Here is an 18390-nt window from a genome sequence, read left to right as displayed (position 1 = left end):
TTTAAAGTGGACTGAAATGAAGTTTGCTTACAGTGCTAGTACTTAGCTTGCAATATAATGAACGTAATTCAGTCAACATAATTCCTTGCATTAAGTCCAAACTTCACCTAAAGCACAATTGATGTTTTTATCTTTTTTTTTTTTTTCCCAAACTTTTTAGGGCAGCTGATACACAAGCTTTGGCCATGCACAAAAAATTAAGATTACTAGGAAATACATCAGGGCAAGTACCTCTGCATTTGTGGCAAATATCAAAGGAAGGTCAAAGACAGGTAATGTTTAAGTGGAAGAATTGTCAGCCCATTTAGAGAAAGTAATTTGTGGCACTGAGCTTGTTAGCTAGAAACAAATGTTTTACTTAAGCTGATTACTTGGTTTTATTCAGTCTGCCTAAACACTGATCTTTATTTGGTCTGATGCAGTGTCCCCCTCCCCCCAAAGCCCTGAAACACATGACTTAGAGTTTAGAAGCTGTGATACCACATAATCCCTTCAGTAGACTCTTGTCATAGTTGCTATTACTTAAAAGGTCAGTTCCACTTTTTTTTTTTTAAATATCATCATCCTCTTTTTGCTGTCTGCCTTTGAGTTAAAGACTTTTACAGATGAAGTTGTAGCAGACAGAAAGTGTGCTTTTGCCTTTTCAGGCCATCAGTCTACGTTTTGAGCAAATATTTTTTTTAAACTTAATTAACCTGTATTTAGATGATATCTGGGAAAATCCTAAACTTGTGTTTGATACTGGAAATCAAAGAATTGAAATCTGATTAAAAATCCTGGCAAAGTAAAACTTTGTTTATAGTCAAGCTATGTGAAAAATACTCAACGTATTCACTCTTAAGGTTTTGCTAGATCTGCAAGGTGAGATAGAAGTTAGTACTACATGGAAAAACTCTCAAATATAGGTTTTTCTCAGAAAAACAAATTACAGTAGCAAAAAAAATTATAAATTATTTTCTGCTGTGCATTTAACCTTAAAAGTATGAACTCCCCTTCCACATGAGCAGCCACTTTTTCCACCAGTTTAGTTCTGGGGTTCATCAATGTAGGCTTTGTCCGAAGTTCCTTCAGGAAAAATTGCAAGAAACATCAAGCAAGGCAGTAATTTTTGAAAAAGAATTAGCTGAAGTAGTGTATAGTGTATGGCTGAGGTTTTTTTCTGATTATTTGGATTTTCTCTTTTAATTTTATTCCTTAAGATGTTCTGAAAAAGAAATTGTATCTTGTTTAGTTATTTTAAAGGCATTCTCTTAGGAAAGTCCAGAAAAAAAAAACAAAACGGCAATATGGACCTCCTCGTGGAGAATTACCAAAATTAAATCTTTCTGGAGTAGCCAGAAAGTCAATTACTTCTTGTCCTACTCCTGCATTGCATTCAGTTTTCCAGGTACCTAAGGAAAGTGGTGAAACCCCTGTGATACTATCTGTTAGATTTATTGGATCAAATATTGAGGTATAGACTCTAACTTGCTCATTAAAGTGTAATAGCAAAATGTATTTTACAGAGCGTATTTCAAACTTCTGTTGTTCCCTCAACAGTCTGAGAAACAGAAGGCACTTAAGTCTTCCCCGAAACATTTCTACTTACCTGCTATAGAACGAAGAGGAGGAGGTTACTGACCGCCTTGTAAAGTATTTGGAGTGTGAGGAAAAGCACAACTATGCAGTGAGAGAGACCCAGTCATGCTTCCATTGCTAGAGATCTAACAAGAGCAGCAGTGCCTTATTTTGTGTTTCTCTGACAATTTGTAGGAAAACCCCACAAGGTTATGAGGGCTGCTTACCTACCATTTTGGTATTCTGTTCCTGAAGGGTATCAATATTTAATTAAAGCATTGTTCTGGCAGAGCTCAGAGAGCACTCTGTATTGAACTTTCTAAGTATTTTCTCCTTTTAGAACCTGATGGAGGAGGAGGTTGGTTAAAAATAACATGAAAAGATTCTTTGAGCTTCAGTATTAAGACTGGAGTGTTATCTACAAAATATGAGTTTTCATATTATATTACAAATGACAGCTAATTTTTGTATATATTTTAGATGTAAAATACTTTTATTTTTCAGTCAACTCTGGAAAGTATTCACCTCCTGTATTCAATAAGTTAAATCTCAAGTTTTATTGAGAATGTGCAGATTATGCAATCATATGAGTTACCTGATTTTGATGCAGTTTCTGTAACTGCTGAGTATTTTTATATACCTATAATCTAAAGCAACTTTTTATCTGATTCAAAAGCAAATAAAATTTAGTCATAGTTTTCCTCAAGTCAAGGTTGATCTTAATATTAATGAAAAGTTTTAACACTGACTGATATTGCAGCTACTTGCTTAAAAGAGCAGTAAAGGCATGTATCTTATCATGTTTCAGAAATTTTGGGCACAGATCATCAGTAACTATTTAATATAATGTTACTGTTTCCTAGTGCTATAAAAGGTAAGTTAAGAGGCAGCGTTTTTATCTTACTTGGAAAGAGTAGTTATTGCAATCTGATATCACTGATTTTAAAATTCCTGAGATCTCCTAAAAATTTGCAATAATAATTTGCAATACTTAAATTTGGTGATGTGTTACAAAACAGTTTTGCTATTTAAAAAACAAATTTGTTTGTGCAAGTCATACTTACCTGGGGGCTTAAAAATCTTCTGTGTACCAAGTATGCATGCAAGACAGGTTTTGCAAATAACTTTTTTGTCTTTTTAATAGTTCTAAAAGTTACTCTGCTCATAATTGGGAAGTGATCAGCTTTTTTTTCCAGTAACGAAATACCTCTGGGACTGCTGCTGCTGTTCAAAAGTTTCTGTGCAACAAAAAAGTGAAAATGAAGCAATTGGAAGGCAGGCAAGGGCCATGTTGTATTAGAAGTCACTGCTGCCCATGAGGCATTATGAAAAAATGAACTGGGTAGCAGACCACGTTAAAGTTACTAAGCCAACAATTAAGCATCAATTTGAGATTGATGGTCTAAATCCAGACAAACTATTTATTCTAATCAGTTAAGATGCAGCTCAAACAATGCAGTTAAATTCATATGAAAATTTTATAAAAATACTACTCATCTAGAATAAAAGTTATGTCCATTATGCTCTCAGCTCTCCATCTGAGTTTTTATTAGGCTGTGCATTTGTGAAAATAACAATTGTTCTCACTCAGTTGAGAGGTTTTCCAGTAGGTGGCTTCTTTGTTGTAGGGTTTTTTGATTGGTTGGTGGGGTTTTTTAAGAATTGGCGTCTCAACACTTTTAGGATTCTGTTGTGCCTGCATTAGATCCTATTCCTTGTTCTGCCATTCACCTTCTGGGTAACTTTGAGCATGCCCAAATTCCATGTTGTAGCTTTTCTATGTGGGGAAGCTCATGAGACTCAAGTTCTTTATGAATCCTTTTGAGATCTACTGCTTAAAAGCACCTGTCTATCTTATATTTACCTTTTGAAGAAGGTATTATTTTCACATACTGTACCGAGGATCAACATGACATTCACTAGCAGATTTTTTAAAATGCAAAAATAGCAGGCTAAATGTTTGCGGTGCATACTGTGGGAGTAATTTTTTGATACTGATGCAAATGCGACTGTCCAAGTTGTCCTGTCTTGTGCCTGCATCATACAGCCCTACAGTACCTTTGCTCGTTTTATTCCATTTCTTTGTAGCAAACTTTCAGAATCTCAAGAGCGAGAATGGAGAAACATCCCAGCCCTGGCAACAATTCTTGTAAAATAAGGCTGTAGCCCACGAACAAGGCACTGCAGGGAAACCTGTGTTGATGCTGCTCATCCTAGGTGTGCCAGAGGAATAGCAGATTCTCTTACTAGGATTGAACAAATACATAAGCAGAGTTTTATTGGAGGAAGTGTTCTACACCAGTAGAGTGAGAACATCATAATAAAGGGAGAATTAAACAGCAGAACATAACAGTATAGCTAACTGCTTTTTCTCATTTTATTGAAACTCATACAGGATGGATGCTGTCTTTCCTCCAGTCCTAAGCAGAAAATATGCTCCTGACCATGGTATCTCAAAGTGCAGTGTGGGCTACATAAAGACATAGTAACTGGCTGAGTTTTACTGCTCTGTTACAGTTATTCATCTCCCCTCTTCATCATGCTTTTATGTTTGCAGCTCATACTGACAGAACAGATAGAGAACTTCAACAATAAGGCAATCCAGTATTTGTATGAATACCTAGCACAGGTGTACGTATATATAAATATATATAAAATAAATTTATATGAACCTAGTATAGAACCTAGTATAAACCACACAAAGAAAGGTGTGATGCTAAGCTTAGGAAATGGAATTAAGGACTGCAGCTCTACAGGCAACACAGTGTAACAGTAACCTCTGACTTCTTGCCTTTGGAACTCCGAGCAAAAGGTACTAGGAGCTTATCCAGTGTTTTTTTCCAGAGAGGAAGATGGTGAATTGCTTGGTGCTAATATATTTGGAGTTGAGCATGGTGTCCAGCAGTAAAAATGATGGTCTAAAAATAGGTAACTTTTATTGTATATGAGGGATATTGCTCTCCACAGTTATTGTCTTACAAAAAAAAAAAAAAAAGGATAAATTCTACTACCCGTATTTGACTGATCATTCCTACTCAGAGCTCTCCTACCTAGCATTCTACAGTAGACCAAAGCTCATATCATCAAGAGAACGTTCCTGATGAAGATAACATTAATTGCACTGGTAGCTTCCCCTAATCTTTTTCTGGAAACCTCAAAACACAGATGCTGAAGTATTTCAACTAAAAAGGAAAAAAAAATTCACTCAGATCATGTATGCACAAGATACTTTACTATTTTCAAAAGTGTTACTGCAAAATTGTTTGCTTCTGTAATTAATATACCAGGTAGGTAATTATTCATACATCAGGAAAGTGGTTGGGTTTTTTTGAAAAAGGTGAAGTCAGAATTTTTGGTAAGTTTCTACTTGGAGAGAATAGGCTATCAGAGTAATATCTGGTATGCTACCAGCAATTCTCTCTCACGTACTCTGTATCTGGGGCTGTTATAATGAAAAAGGCAATTTCACATTCAGCAGATTGTTTTTGCTATGAAAATTGGAAATTTGAAGTGAAGAACTACATGGGAATGTTTTCTTCATTTATTTTACACTTTCAGGTGGATCTTACACAATTTGGAACATACAGTGCTTCACGGGTATTTATTTCATAACAAGTGCTTTGCCATTATACCTTTGGAGATAACTTACACTTCTCTGGCTGTTGGATTAGTAGGCACACTTGAGTTTCCCCACCTGCTTTATAGTTAAAATACACTCAACTTTAAACTACAAAGAGGCAAGTGTTGTTTCTGCCCTCATTCTTCCAGCTAAAATTCCATATTGAGATCATCTGTGTTCCACTCACTTTAAAATTTTTTTTTAACACAGTAGGAGAAAGTTATTTATTAAGAGCTGTATCTATAGTAGAACTCAAGTTCCTTCCAGGTAAGTAACGAGTATCCTTTTTCTTCCCATATGGAATGAAGGGTGGGATGGGCAGTTCAAGCTTTTAGATGATTGCCTAATAGTAAAGAAGAGGCTGAAAAAAGAAAAAGCACATACGTTCTTTGTATGCTGTTGAAGTATCATTTGCAGCAGGGCCGTACTCTGTAAATGTACATGCAAGTAGCTGCTATTGTTACCCTGATGTTGTATACTACAGTCCTTTCCATACTGGTTTCGTATTTTTCCAGCTGAAGGAAAAAAGTCTTTTAAAGTTATTACATATTTTCTCAGCTGTTTGATTTTGACTCAGACTGTATGAAGTGCTTATATAAAAGAAGTCTACAGTCAGATAACTACACTAATTTTTAGTGATGAGGTTTATCTGTGTTTTAACAGTTAAACCCACAACATTAATAAAACAAAACTTCTGAACAATAATCCTGCTGTTTCAGTATTTTCCCCATTCCTTATATTTTAGAAGAACATAAGTAGAGAAGAAATGTAAAGTACAGCTCCATCTTTACTGAAGTAGACAATCTAATTGCCAGCTTATAAATGAATGTGGCAGTTTTCTACATGCTAGCTGCATTACAAGAATAAGACTTAGTTACAAGTAGCTACTGCAGTTGTTTCTCCCAAATTTTCATTCAGTTCCTGAAAAAAGTTAACTTCCCCTGCCAGAAAATAGCTAAAGTTTACTTGCAATTTAAAAAATTCTACCCAGCTTCATTGTTGGGAAAGCAGGAAGGGCACTAATGTGTGACCTCGGATTCAGCATGTGCGTACCTGGGCAAGTTCCACATTCCCAGGCTAGCAGCCTCCATTCTGCTCTGCCTGCCTGATGTCCAGCTGCAAGATTCAGCAAAAGCCTATTTGCAAATATTGCTACATAGGATAAAGGGAAAGATATGGCAGATACTTCTGTCATTCTGGGGCTTGGCACAGAGCAACATCTCTTGGGGGTTTTTTTAATCTTTGCAAGAACTACTGAAAACAATTTAAGTGTTCTATTGCTGGCTGATTAAAAAGAATGTCTTCAGACAAGCAGTATTAAACTATAAAAATACATGGATATGTCTATCTCCAGAATACTTATCAGTTTAAGAGCGTTGAATTATAAATGAGGTGCCTGATGTAAGACAAACAAGTTGTCTCAGAAACGCATCTACTCCAGTGTGTTGACCTAATTTTAGATTGCCTAGTCAGGAAGAGTGTATATCTACTGCTGCTGGATATTTCACTTCAACTCCCAAGACAAATATAGAGGACTATATGATTACAAAATCCTTATCCCACAAAGTTTGTCTGTCTGCAAGATTTCCACTGTATGATGTATTTAGAGATAAACCATTAAGAATGAGAACAGAACAATGTTATTTTACTCTCCTAATTGTAATTCAACTATATTAAATATGAAGCAATATTTGAGATTTTTGAAAGGAATTTTTTCTACAAAGTTTAGAGGGTATTTCTGTACCAAACGTTTAATTCAACAAAGGATTGATTACATCAAAAATGATCGAATCTGAACAGAAAGTAAACAAAAATGCATATTCAAGATAGTTTAATATGTATTTTCTGAATTAGAAATATCACTTTTGTAAATGAATGAGAATTTCTAGTGTTACTCAGTTACTCCCCTCCCCCATCACTGAATTACAGTATTTATACATATAATACAGAGCTGATTGCAGTTGGAAACAACAATATTAAAATAAATGTTTAATAGATACAAAGGATCTTTTCTCCACAACATAGTTTTTCTGGTGTCTGAACACCAATTGTAAAGTAATTCTCTATTAGCATTAAACTATTTAAGTGCAAAACAATTTTGTTTTAAAAATCTATGATTGCAGCATCCATCTTCCTGAATAACGTTTTGAAGCCAGAAAGTAATGACTTTCATTTTCCATGAGTGCATTCCAGGCTGTCTTCTAGCCATCTCTAGTTAAAAAAATCAGTGCAAAATAAACAATGGTGAAGTACTAGTTTTAACCATTGAACTTAGTTGAATTTAAGAAACATACTTTATTTTACACTATATGTATATATCTTTTATTTATATATTTATATAGAGAGATTAAATTACACTGGACTTGAAAAGTGTAAAGAAAACCAAAAACGTTACTATTTTTTCCTGCAGCACCAAAGGAAGCTTTTTTTTTTTTTAAATGAAAACCCTTCCTTGGGTGAGCAGCCTAGCAGTATTAGCTGTAATAAGAACTCATTACATTACTCCTTTGCAAAGTACTATGTGATTCACATAATTCCATGTTTACACTCTGCCACATTATAATTTGTGATGCTCTTTGCCTGAAGAACAGCTCCTGGTTCCACTGTCATTACTTCTTGTCCTGCGTTCAGAGATTTGCTAGCAGTAGTGTGATGGCTATACTACAGTTCCACTTGGAGAATTGGCCTGGTTTTGGGATGACAATAAACCCTGCAAACAAAGCAGTTTACATTAATCCAGCAAGAGAACCTGACATTATTCTTATAAAGTTCTTAGCCTGAAGCTAAAATGAGTACAACTTATTTTTACCACCACTTGCTTACTTTAGACGTCAGCACCTTCCTTCCCACAACAGAATCTAAGCCACTCTGGTGTCAGTCAAGCAGCACACAAAAGAACTTTCAGTCAGTAAGAAAGTGTGTGCGTTTATGACATGATGAATCTGATCCCAGCATTTGATTTAATCTACCTTGCGTTTTGAGTCATCGTGAACTGTGAAACTTTAAAAATCATACACCAAAAAAGCGATCAGCATTTTATTAGGGTAACAACAAACCTATTCCAATATCAACAAGTTTGACACCTAACCTGATACAGGGAAATGCTCAATCTCTTAGATGCTACTGAATATTACAAGCTTTGAATAGAAAAATAGATTATCTAACCAAATATTTATTTTGGTAATTTTAAAAGAGAATGAAACGCTGAGCAAGAGTTCAGTAAAGATTTCCCATTACAATTTAAGCTTGCATTCGGGAAAACTTTTTACCAGCTCATTTAAACTACATCACCATTCAAATAAAATGAGACTTACTTCATTTCAGACATAATCCTGCAACTGTGCAGCACCCCTTGCTAGAGAGGGGCTACTGTTCTGGATTAAGGCAACTATACCTTATGGGTAGATATCAACAGACAGATTCCATTTCAGATTTACGTACAGTAGCCCCTTCTTAATCATTCACATAAAAGTAACTGTATGTCAGACTTATTTAGGAAAAATTTAATATCAAAATACAATTCAGTCTTCTTGCAAGGTCATTATTTAGTTACAACAAGTGCCAGCAGGCTGAGGAGCACAATGGCAGCTAAGCTGGAAGCACACCAATGAGTATCACTATGCAACTCCTTACTACGTAGGCGTGATAAATGCACTTTTAGCAATTCCTCTAAACTGCTACCAGCTTAGGTTCTTACCTCAAAATTAAGATCCTGTGACTCAGATCCATCAAACTAGACAAGCTCAGGCAGCAATTAGCACACAATGTAGAATTAGGTCACATCCTCAGAATCTACAGGAGCTCTTTCTTGCTTGGATCCAAGAACTGAAAAGTCACGACTGATGGAAGAAAACCCTGACCATAGACAGAAGAGGTGGAAGGAGGACTTCAGGGTGGATTCAAGTAATCAAGTTTCTACTAAAACCAGAGCCCGTCCTTTTAAAAAACATCTAATCTACCAGCTCAGGCACATTATGACTCTGGATACATTTGTAGAACTTATAGCAGACTCTGTGTGTGCGCATGCACGTGTGTGTATATGCACATGCACACGTTTTAGATCACATTTATATATAACGAAGTATGTGGCTCTTGATTTGGTGCCCTCTATAGATCACACCTGCAGGAATGAGAACACTTTAAATTTTTACTCGTTTATGTAGTGGATATCTGATTCAAACACTGTTGAGGTAGACTGAAGTGGGTTGGTCTTTAAACTTGCTTAACATTCATGATGTGCAAAGATACTGCGTATTTCACAAGAAGAGAACAAAAAGTTTCTTAGTTATTAGTTAAGGAATAGATGGCGAAAAAAGAATTTTAGAGCCAACAAGCTACTGACGCACTTCTGAAAATTTTTACCAAGAAAGTTGTGTTCAAAAGTGATGAAGATGAATCAGAACTCCATAGTTCATTACCAAAGCATTCTTTAGAAGTCTATTAAGTGCAGCAGCAACTGGAAGGTCTTTCTTGCCAGAAGATTACATCCACTAAGCGACTTTCAAGTACCCTGGAAAAAGACGTCCAAAGGTATTATTTTCAGTCTTTAATAAATCGGTTGTCCAAACTGTTCATATGCAAATATGTGCTTTATAAGCACACAGGACGTACTAGGGATGACATAATGTGAAGTCTTTTTCAACAGGCTTGTAACCATGCTATACAGATGAAGAGAAATAAGCACTGTTCTAGTATCAGATTTACGCTGTAATGCAACCAATTGTTGGAAAACAAAAGGAAGAGTCATTAATTTTCCTACGACTCCTCTAGAAACAGGCGGTACATACTGAAATTCACTGTGGTGCCTTGTTCCTCGTGAACTACCAGACACTCTGGAATTCAAGTTCCAAGACTAGGAACAAGGAGTCACTCAGTCCTGGTTTCATCTCCCAGGCTGTGAGTGCTCCCTGCTTTAAAGAGCAGAAGTGCAGTGCAGGTGGCTCCGAGTAAGTGAATACTAGGAACTCCTTATATTTCAATCCTCACTCTGAATTAATTCTGCAACTCTGAGCAGGCAAGCCAGAGGAACACCAAAGTGGAAAAAAATCTCAAGATCAATATCCTTGTGCTACTGCAGACAGACATTTCAAAAACTTTGCAAGTACTGCCTTAAAACTTCCAGAACTTCACTTCTGTGGGAGAGATGAGAAATGCTGAGTTCTTCCAAGTACTTAATTTCAGAAGACATCTTAGATCTTAGATGTCCAAACAAGAAAAGCAAGAGTAGGAGTTTTTTAGGCATGTAAGTTTTACCAAAGTGGCAAGCGTTCTCCATGGTCCCAAGTAACAAAAAAGATTCTGTAGAATTTTGCTGTTATATCAGAACCTTTCAAGCAAGGCCATTTAAGAAGTTACCTTACTTGTAACATAGGAAACTTTAGAAAGCCACATTAGAAAAACAAGTGAGGGCTCAAAAAAAAAAAAAGTTACAGTTTTGATACAAAAGTTACCCTGTAAGAGTCTGATCTGTAATACAAAGGATGTGGGACTAGAATATTTGTAATTGCGTTCTCTGGGAATAATACCATGGATAAGGTTATGGAAAAAATATAGAAAGCTCTTGCCTGTAAGAAAGAATAACAAATTAGACTCCAGTGCCTTCTGTGATCAAACCACCCGGTCTACTCAACGAGATGGAAAAAAATGGAACAAAAGCTGCAGCAACTTATTAGCGCAACAGCAAGGCCACACAGTTTAATAGCCGTGACGGAAAACAAAAGAATTGAGATGCGACAACTGCCGTGCAGTACAGGGCATCAGCTTAAAGTTTAAGAACAAACAGATCCTACTGAGCAAGCAGCAGAAACAAATTAAGAGACTGTTCAAAGAAAGTTTTGAAAAAATATACGCAGCCTTTTGTTAGTAGCACTGTCAGCATGCGGGTCTAGCAGGGGGTGGGAAATGGAACAGTTATGAGACCCAAGTCAGGAATTTGATACAACAATCTTCATCACAACCTCAGGGAGGGTCCTCCAAGTAGGTGCTGCACCATCTGCCATCTTAATGGAATACTCTACAGCTGAAATGTCCTTCTTTCACAGAGCACAGTGTCATTTTTCTTTCATCAATTCGCAGTATGAGAGTACTGAACACAGACTATTTCAGCACTAGTTGCTAGGGCTGTTTCTACGTTTATCTATGTATTCTCTGACTTCCCAAAACACACAGGGCTTTGCATATTCGGTAAAAATAGGCTTGCATGGTGAGAATGAAAAGCAATAACAAATACGATCAGTAAGGTTCATTTCCACCCAAGGTTCATGGCACTCACAGCTGTGGTCTGTTCAGAAAGACCTGCAGCAGTGTTAAGACTAACCCTCTTCATAATTCATGAGATTGCAGGGGGGGTATTTTTCTTCTAAAGATATGAAACACAAGGCTTCACAACAGAAACTAATTCTATGAAAGATCAGCACGTAATTGCTGTATTAAAAAAAAAAAAATCAATCAGGAAGGTACTACTAAGTAGAAAGAAAGCCATCAGTAACTACTGAGTTAATATTTTCTTCATGTAAATTAGAACGGGATTAATTGGAGCCAAAGATGCAATCAAATGTAGTTTCACTAATCTAGATAATAAACTGCAAGTTGTCTATGTGCTACTTCACAAGGCTCCTGGCACACGCTCAGCCTTCACCCCAAGAAGAGCGCGCTCCTTCTGTAAAACAGCTCAGCTGACTCTCAGTAACTGGCTGGATGTCTGAACTCTGCACATCTTTCCTACTTTCCGTTTTGAAATTGAAAGGTAGAAAAAACAAAGCAAAGGGTCCAATGTAACAACGAACAAAAAAAAAGTCTCAGTACACTTCACTAATGCAATTAAACCAGTTAAAAAAAGGTTGAATTAACTAATGCCCATACAAAAATGGCACTCATTTGGTTAAACCGTTTCTGCTACTGCCAGTACATGAAATAACAGGAATTTATTATGTGAAGAATATTCCATGGGTAGTTTATTCTTGTCTGAACAGTGATATTCCTGGAGTAATTTGAAAAAGTAATCTAGATGAGACCTTTGCTTGACAAAAGAGCCCACGGTCCGATCCAGTATTTGAGCAAGAATATGCCAAAACAGAATGAGATTTTTCACATTTGTTTAAAATTCTGTAGTCAAATCAGCTGAATTGGTCTTAAGATTTGCATGAACAAAATCTCCAACAGTTTCTTATCCAAATGAATCAGCATTTATTAGCATAAGTCTCTGAACTGCATATACTCACTAAATCAGATATTAATCCTAATGGAGTCATAAAATTAACAGAATGTTCAAGGAAGAACATGCTGAACATTCACATAACATACTACAGAGAAGTATTTTGTATGGGATTTAAAGGGATACAGCAAAGCTAACACCTATCTTTACACAGTCTATGTGTTCACTAAATGGAGTTTTAAATGTATTATTTGTCTTTTGTTTGCTGCTTCTTTTTTTTTTTTTTCCTTTGTTCTAGTAGTGTTACAGGAAAGTATAAATGCTTAAACCACTTGACACCAGATCTTGTAAAAGCATGTAGTAGCATCAAGGAGGTTTCACTTGCAACTTCTCTGCTGTGTACATAAAGGAGTTTTTCTCCTACTAGAGGTATATCACCATTTTACTCATTGTCAACAAAAAGTCAAGAAAAACCGCTGCTAGAAAACCAGCAGACTAACTAAAAATCTGTCTAGTGGTATTAGGCAAGATTACTTCAAGACTAGTATATGGTTGGCAAATGGAAGATACACATGTTCAAGACAAAAAAAAATAGTTTAAGATGCAACTACTTGTGTGCTGGGAAAAGCAAAAAAGGCTTTTGCCAGCAAAAACCTGATCTGGCTCGAGCAATAGGACCTTAGGTTTCATTTAGGTAGTAAGGGCTCACATGCTTAGGAATGGTTTCTGGTTTCTCTACCTTCCTCAAACTACAAAAGTCAGTAAGGTTTAAAATTTTCAGATTAGGAAATAATGAATTTGAGATAAACCAGGGAAAACCTCAGGGAAAAGCATATGACTTAAAGCAACCCCATTTGTGTTAGCTGCAAAATAAGTGTGGTCTTAGCAGGAGAAGAAATGAGCTAAGTGAATTTGATGAGGCTGATCAGCACCTACCCAAAATCCAACTTCAAAACCCAGAAAATAATGTGATCATACAAGTTATTTCCTTAAGAATTTTGTGCAACATTATTAAAGACAAACAAGATGACACTTTCATGTTGTGAGACATCTTTTGCCAAAGTATCTTCTATGACCACAGAACTTGTGGAAGTTAGTTTTGTTTCATGCTCACACCGACTGTTGAGAATCTGGTTTGGCCAACCAGTTCTTGCATCATTTGATGTAACTGGCTGTTCCCAGAAGCTTTCAGGACCGATTTAATTTTGTTGCTCCACTGGCACCGTTCTTAAATATATGTATGTATATAGACCATCATGGGGGTCAAACAATACCTTCTAAAGTACCAGAAAGTTCTCAAGTTCACATAAGAAAGATGATTTCCTCAGCTTTAGTCTGCAGAGTATTTTTGCCTAGGAGACAGAGTCCTACCTCAGACTGGGCCCAAAGTAACTATCTTTGTCACTGAAACTTCCCTTTGAAAGACTTTGGTAAATATCATTTGTTTGGCTCCTTCATCGGTTAACATCGAACCGCTGCTGCAAGGGTGGCACAATTCCTAGTCCACTCAGACGGAAGGGCAACGTCTTAAGTCTTCACCTAAATTGGTTCCAAGAAATATTGCAGCCAGAGTTTTAGAGTAGTTTAGGTTTAGTTCAGATTAATTTAGTTCTATACTAGCCACAGTTTTTCTAGACACAAGATGATTCAAGCATCAGAGTGAGCCATATCCTCAGGGCTGTAAATTCAGTATTCATTAAGTAAATGTCAAGATCTAAAGCTGGAATAAAGAACATACCCTGCACCAGAATCCATAGAGGAAAGAGCTCCTGTAGAGTCCTAGAAGGAAGGACAATGCTCTACCCCAGCTCCTATTTGACAGGTAGGCAGAGAGAATCTGGATACATCCATGTCCATGTTTTACTGAATCTGAGTTTAAACAAGTTTGGTAAGTATTCGATTTCATATTACTCTAGTCCTAAAAAAATAAATATCATGAGACATGACCTTATCAGCAAGATTTAAATATCAAAATGTATGCACTGTCTTGAGATGAAGTGAAACATTTACTCAGAGCAGGTTACAGGATGCGATCAACTTCTTACTTTAAAATATGGCAAGTTAACAGCTTTCATTGTGGCCATTTGTTCAGCACAGTATAGCATAAGACCACCTAAGGACTGCAAGATAAATTAAAACTCAAATGTGGAAAGGACTATTGAAAGTTATCTACATTTACAGTTCAATCACACATTTTTATTTAACATCAGTATACAGAGGACAACCCCAGCAAGTTATTTTGTAATGTCAAGTATTTAGTAAAGTTCTTCAGCTGTAACAGTGACAATAGAACAGCTAAAAATAAGCAGTATGAAACAAACATGATCTTCTTAAAATTATAAATATACCAACAATACTTCTTAAAGCTTAATTATTGCAACAGTTAAATTAACAATAGTTCATGTTAGAAAGGCTCTATGAAATTTATTCAAGTTGTCAAGAAATTAGATGGAAGTGTAAAAAGGAAATACATATGAATTTTACTTTTGATTTTCACTAAAGTCAATACAATTTTGTACAGTATCACCTAACATGTCAATCTTTAACAAACTCCAGTATACAGAACTCATAAAATGCAGAAAAAATATTGTTTAATCTTTACACGTAAATTGACAGTAAATTAACTGACACAAATTTTATTATTGTAACATAAGCAGGCCAGCATTTTAAATATTAATTTAGTAGCTTTATGTTGTTAAAGGGGCAGACATATACAGTCATTCCAAGTACATAATCAAATTTTAAGAGGTGATAATTCAGAACATGGGTTTTCTAAAAAGTGTTTAGTAAAAGTCATGTTATTTCCTAATCCAGACATCCTCATCATAAAGCCTTTACAGGGTTATGATCTCTCCTGACTTTACTGGAGCCACTAGTCACACCTCCTCACACACGCACACGCGCAAACACACATACCTTGCTATAAATATCACACCAGTGTACTAGGTTTAAATTCACCCTGATAATGCGGGTATGCTATGTGCAACTTTGCTATTATGCACATTACAGAAAGCTTCAAATTTTAGCATGGTAACCTGAAGTCATATAGCTGTGTTTCAGTTTTACTATAATCATCCCTGAAGTTTATACAGATACCGTATCACGTTGAAAGAAATCTATTTGATAGTACTTAAATACCAGCAATTGAACTTCAATTGTAATGATGAAATGCTCCTTTCCATTGAGGAAGAATTAGTATGTATAGCTGCTCATCTCACTCAAATATAATACATGAATGTTTAAGTACTTTCACTAAAACAGAAGTCATACTAAAACATGATACTGTACTACAATTGTAGTTAACTAGAAAATTCAAGGATGTTATAATTTAAGTCTAAGTTTTCCTGTACAATAAGTCAAATAAATAAATTCCATGTGCACTTGTTTTACAAAATGGTAGCATGTTTATCTTGCTAGGTTATACACTGCCATTTCACCTGTCCATACTCCTGGCAAATCTTACCTTGAGCTTTCTTACAAAGGAAACAACTAATCAGCAACTTTCACTTAGATAAAACGGAGTCACTGTACAAGATGGTGAATTCAGAATTAGCTTCTGAAGTCAAACACAGAAATCGCATAGATAGTTCCTCTGACCACAAAGTTCAGAGAAAACTTGTTTTGCATATCCAGATACCACTTTGGTTTTTTGGGGGTTTTGTGGGTTGGTTTTGTTTTTTATTTTTAATTGCTTCTGCAGGTCCTGAAATTCAGTTTGAAGTAGCCATAAAGATAGCACACGAAGTTTACCTTGGCTCCTTTAAAATTATTTTTCTATGTTTTCAGATTAATACAACAGCTCTATAATCCCATTTAGGTTTCCCATCAAGGCCTGGGAAAGACAGGGGGGAGAAGCGACAGCTAATTGTCACCATGTTGAGAAGAAAGTTAATACTCTTGTTAAGGCAACCTATTTTGCTCACCACCCTGAACCTTCTTCCACAAAAACAGGCTAACAAAAAATGACAGTAAAAAAATTGAAATTAATGAACCCTGACCCTCATTCAATTTGTTTCTAATTGAATTTTGCCATTTACTTCACCTCACTCTGACTGAGAGTTAGTACAACAGTTCTGGAAGTGCAATGCAAGAACGGTATATCCAGTGAGGAAGCTCAAGGTATGATAATGTATACACTGAAGTAGTAATTTGGAAAGTTTATAAACAGTCAGGATACTCTAAGTACTGTGCAGCCTATCAACTATCATAAGGATCATGGCTGAAGAGACATTTCTGAATTTTTTTTTCCACTAAGGGCAGCACTAGCCCAACCAGAAAAATGAAGAGAACTTGTCATACACTGTCCAATTATCCAGCACGTTCTTTCAATGGCTATTAAAAATGACAGGGAAAGGTAGCACTGGCGCAACAGAAATTACATTAAACACTGCAAGCCTGCTTCAGTTTTCCATCCAATTTTTTCTTTAGGCTGGCAGTGGCATGAATTTAATGAAGGCCTTTTGAGGCAATGATAGAAGAAGCAGCAAGATTCAGAGGCTCTCACTCTAGAGTTGGCAGACAAAAAAGTGGCGGAGTTTTAAGATCACTTGGGGACCCATATTTCAAAAGGAAGACTAGAAATAGCAGCTTTAAATCCCAAAGTAATGGGATAGCCTAGGATAAAACAGCTGGCGAAACAGAAATGAATGGTATATAACCCAGTAAGAAAGACATTACCATGAGTGTTTTATACTTTGACAATTTTCATTAAATAAAATTAAGTGCTTTCCTATAAACAAAAAGGATGGTCATAATGTCCTTCTGGCACAAATATTTTCCTATCAAAGCCCTGTAAACATGCCACCAAAATTTAGTTTTTACCAGCAGAGTGAGCTCACTAGAAATGCAAGTAAAATCAGAAAAACAAATTAATTTGAAAAATTTTAAGTAAATACTTCCTAAACAATATGGCATTTACATCACTGTGCAATATATTAATTTTGAAAGTGATAACTTCAGCATGAAAATTACTTACCTGTAATTAAAGTTTTCCATATTGGCCAATACATAAATCCTGATTTTTGGTACTGCATACTTTATGTCTGAAATATTTGAAATGTCATATTCCAAATCAAAGTCAATACACAAAAATATTTAAGTTATACCCAGTCTAACAAAACCCACCTCAGCCACTGAAAATAAATTTAAGTGTAGTGTTTAGTAGTACACAAAGGAGTTTTAGAACAAAAAGAAAATACAGGTTACAATAGAAATCTGAGGCACTGCTGTATGTGTATAAAGTTAATTCATAAGATGTGAATTGCACTGAGTCACAGAAGTGATAACTGCTTTAGTATTTTCATTTAGGACAAAAATTTTAAGTAGTTTAGTGTTTTTGGGGGGGTGCTCTTTTTTTTTTTTTTTTTTTTTTAATTAATGCTGGATCTGTAGGTGCTAGGCAAAAAATACTTTTAGGGAGCACCCTCCTCCCTTCTGCCCAGAAAAGGATTTACAGTTTTTAGTTTTAGATTCAACCTTTAAATATGCATTAAGATGCAGAGCGGACATAGCTCTCTATGCATACCTATGTTGTGACAAATTTGATAACATCTCAAAAGAAACTTACATTATACAAACAGTTTTAAGGAAAATTACTGAGTTTTACTTAAAAGTTTGTAGCAATGAAGATGTGGTATATAAATATATACAGTACCTCCACTTCAAAAGTCAGATTTATGAACCAAATAGTTAAAACCTAATGAACATCAGATTTTTCATTTAGGTTGCCCAATGTGGCAATATTCAGGTATTACCAGATTATTTCTTTCTCTTCAGATAACCTACATGCCCTTTCAGAAATTTTCACAAAACTAATGGTCTTTTTTGCTAGATCAACTCTGGTAATGTTTTCATAGCTGTATTACTTTAAAATGTTGCTGGCAAACAAAGCTATCGTAGCACAAAGTACTTTTTAATAAAATAATCACCACATTTAGCTTCATTCAAAATTTAGCTTGCTATGCATTGGACAGAAGAAAAATAAAGTTTTATCTGTGTTCAAGTGCATTAACAACAAGAGTTAAAACTAGTAATATATTTTAATGAAGGTTCAAATGATAGA

The 18390-nt window shown here is 35.7% G+C and overlaps 2 protein-coding genes across 7 annotated transcripts in view; one reads left to right on the top strand and one right to left on the bottom strand.

Moving 5' to 3' along the window:
• Positions 1-18390, top strand: part of MOK (MOK protein kinase) — a 43866-nt gene that overhangs the window by 18325 nt on the left and 7151 nt on the right. Inside the window, exons 10-11 of the mRNA XM_049829069.1 lie at positions 161-272; positions 1540-4485. Coding sequence (XP_049685026.1) covers positions 161-272; positions 1540-1620 — 193 coding nt within the window. The 3' untranslated portion in view covers positions 1621-4485. The remainder of the gene's footprint in view (positions 1-160; positions 273-1539; positions 4486-18390) is intronic.
• The window catches only part of WDR20 (WD repeat domain 20), a 47913-nt gene continuing 36519 nt past the window's right edge, over positions 6997-18390 (bottom strand). The window contains exons 4-5 of one of the 6 annotated variants that reach the window (XR_007509639.1): positions 8874-9031; positions 6997-7886 (exon numbers count right to left, since the gene is read on the bottom strand). Coding sequence is in view for 4 of the 6 variants with exons in the window: in XM_049829051.1 (XP_049685008.1) it covers positions 14363-14449 (87 nt within the window). In the remaining 2 variants the exon portion in view is untranslated. Of the gene's footprint in view, positions 16835-18390 lie in introns of all 6 variants that reach the window. The other 5 variants (XR_007509638.1, XM_049829051.1, XM_049829052.1 and 2 more) reach the window with 5 other exon arrangements.

The sequence above is a fragment of the Accipiter gentilis genome, chromosome 25, assembly GCF_929443795.1.
Source record: "Accipiter gentilis chromosome 25, bAccGen1.1, whole genome shotgun sequence".
NCBI lineage: Eukaryota > Metazoa > Chordata > Aves > Accipitriformes > Accipitridae > Astur > Astur gentilis.
Note: the sequence above shows the minus strand (reverse complement) of the source record. Positions and strands in the feature narration are given on the sequence as shown.